Source organism: Rhincodon typus, unplaced genomic scaffold (genome assembly GCF_021869965.1).
Source record: "Rhincodon typus isolate 14 unplaced genomic scaffold, sRhiTyp1.1 hic_rhity00006898, whole genome shotgun sequence".
Lineage (NCBI taxonomy): Eukaryota > Metazoa > Chordata > Chondrichthyes > Orectolobiformes > Rhincodontidae > Rhincodon > Rhincodon typus.
The window spans coordinates 4487-6511 of NW_025972536.1; the positions used below are offsets into that span (position 1 = coordinate 4487).

General features: G+C 48.5%; 1 protein-coding gene across 1 annotated transcript in view; it reads left to right on the plus strand.

Annotated features, from left to right (window-relative positions):
- LOC125482188 (cytochrome P450 11B, mitochondrial-like) overlaps positions 1-2025 on the plus strand; it is a gene marked incomplete at its 3' end in the record, with an annotated part of 7000 nt that overhangs the window by 2249 nt on the left and 2726 nt on the right. The window contains exon 3 of the mRNA XM_048594196.1: positions 1564-1760. Coding sequence (XP_048450153.1) covers positions 1564-1760 — 197 coding nt within the window. The remainder of the gene's footprint in view (positions 1-1563; positions 1761-2025) is intronic.

A 2025-nucleotide genomic window follows, 5' to 3' on the forward strand; every position in this document is an offset into this window, starting at 1 on the left:
AGGGTCAGTGCTGAGGGAGCGCCGCACTGTTGGAGGGTCAGTGCAGACAGGCTCAATGGTTAGCACTGCTGCCTCACAGCACCAGGGACCCGGGTTCGATTCCAGCCTCAGGTGACTGTCTGTGTGGAGTTTGCACATTCTCCCTCCGTGTCTGCATGGGTTTCCTCCGGGTGCTCCGGTTTCCTCCCACAGTCCAAAAGATGTGCAGGTCAGGGTGGACTGATCGTGCAAAATTGCCTCATAGTGTCCTGAAATGTGTGGACTAGGTGGGTTAGCCATGGGAAATGCAGGGTTACAGGTACAGGGTGGGGGGATAGGTCTGGGTACGATGCTCTTCAGAGGTTGGTGTGTACTTGATGGGCCAAATGGCCTGCTTCCACACTCTAGGGATTCTATCTAATCCAGTGCTGTCCCTGTCCTAAAAGTGTTTGATGTGGACAGTGTTGTGGCATCTTTACTTTCCGTTTACTTCTAGTTTAAATGAGCAGAAGATTGGTCAGAAATTATGCAACCACACACACTTAAGGAAATATTTCATTATGCTCACCATTCCAGAGAGTAACAAAGATTCTGGTGAACAATGTATTGTTGATGGCTGACGAAGGAAGTATCAAGTTGAAAGAAAACACCGTTCAATTCTGTGAAACTTTATGCTGGTCAGAAGATTGAACTGAATTTAAATCAGCAAAGACAGATTTAGAAAGAAGCAGAAATTACAGTTATGAGAGAAAGCTTGCTAGAAATATATAAACATTAGAGTGTTTTCCATTCCCTGCGAGCTGACCCACTTGGTCCTGGAGAGGTGCGGGCCCAGTTTGAGTTCCAGCTAACCCATGGAGAAGGTAAGGAACTGGAGCAGAAGTAAAGCCATCTGGCCTGTCAAGCCTGATCCACCACTGGCTGATCTTTTTGTGGACTTAGCTCCACTTATCTGCCCACTCACCGTAATCCTTAATTCCTTTATTGTTCAAAATCTATCTTAAAAACATTCAATGAATTAGCTGCTTCACTGGGCAGGGAATTCCACAGATTCGCAACCCTTTGGGTGGAGAAGTTCCTCCTCAACTCAATAGAAGTAATAAGAACTGCCGATGCTGGAGTCAGAGACAACACAGTGTGGAGCTGGAGGAACACAGCAGGTCAGGCAGCATCAGAGGAACAGGAAAGGTCCCGACCCGAAACGTCAACTTTCCTGCTCCTCTGATGCTGCCTGGCCTGCTGTGTTCCTCCAGCTCCTCAACTCAGTCCTGAATCTGCTCCACTTCATTTTGAGGCTATTCCCCCCCAGTTCTAGCACCGGTGGAAACATCCTCCCTGCTTCTATCTTATCTATTTCTTTCACAATTTTATATGTTTCTGTAAGATCCTCCCTCATTCTTCTAGGTTCCAACGAGTATAGTCCCAGTCTACTCGATCTAAGGGAGAACCTGGTTAGGGTGGAGGGATGGTTAACTTGTGAACACTTGGACATTGGTTGAATCTCCTCACCTGTTGCTGTGGGCTGGGTGTTGATCAGAGTTCGGGAGTCATTGAATGAGCTGTTGCCCTGGTTTTGAATTGCAGGAACGGTGAGGTGTGGAGGAGTGAGAGGCTGGTTCTGAACAAAGAGGTGATCAGTCCATCTGCAGTCGGTAAATTCAGCCCCCTGGTGGATCTGGTGGTGCGGGAATTCACAGACTTTGTGGAGCGGGAGCTGGAGGCTGGTCGTTGGCACACGGAGTTTAACATGTTGCCCATTTTGTTTCGACTTTCTCTCGAGTGTAAGTCCCCGGGCAGACGGTGAGAATGTGTCTAGACTCAAGTGCCAGAAGATTGACTGGTTGGCATATTCCTTACCCAGGTTATATCAATCATTCACCACCCCCCCACCCGGGTTATATCAAACAATCTCTCCCCCCGCCTTACCCGGGTTATATCGAACACTCTCTCTCCCCCTTAACCGGGTTATATCGAATACTCTCTCCCCCCCCCCTCCCCTGGGTTATATCGAACACTCTCTCCCCCCCTTACCCGGGTTATATCGAA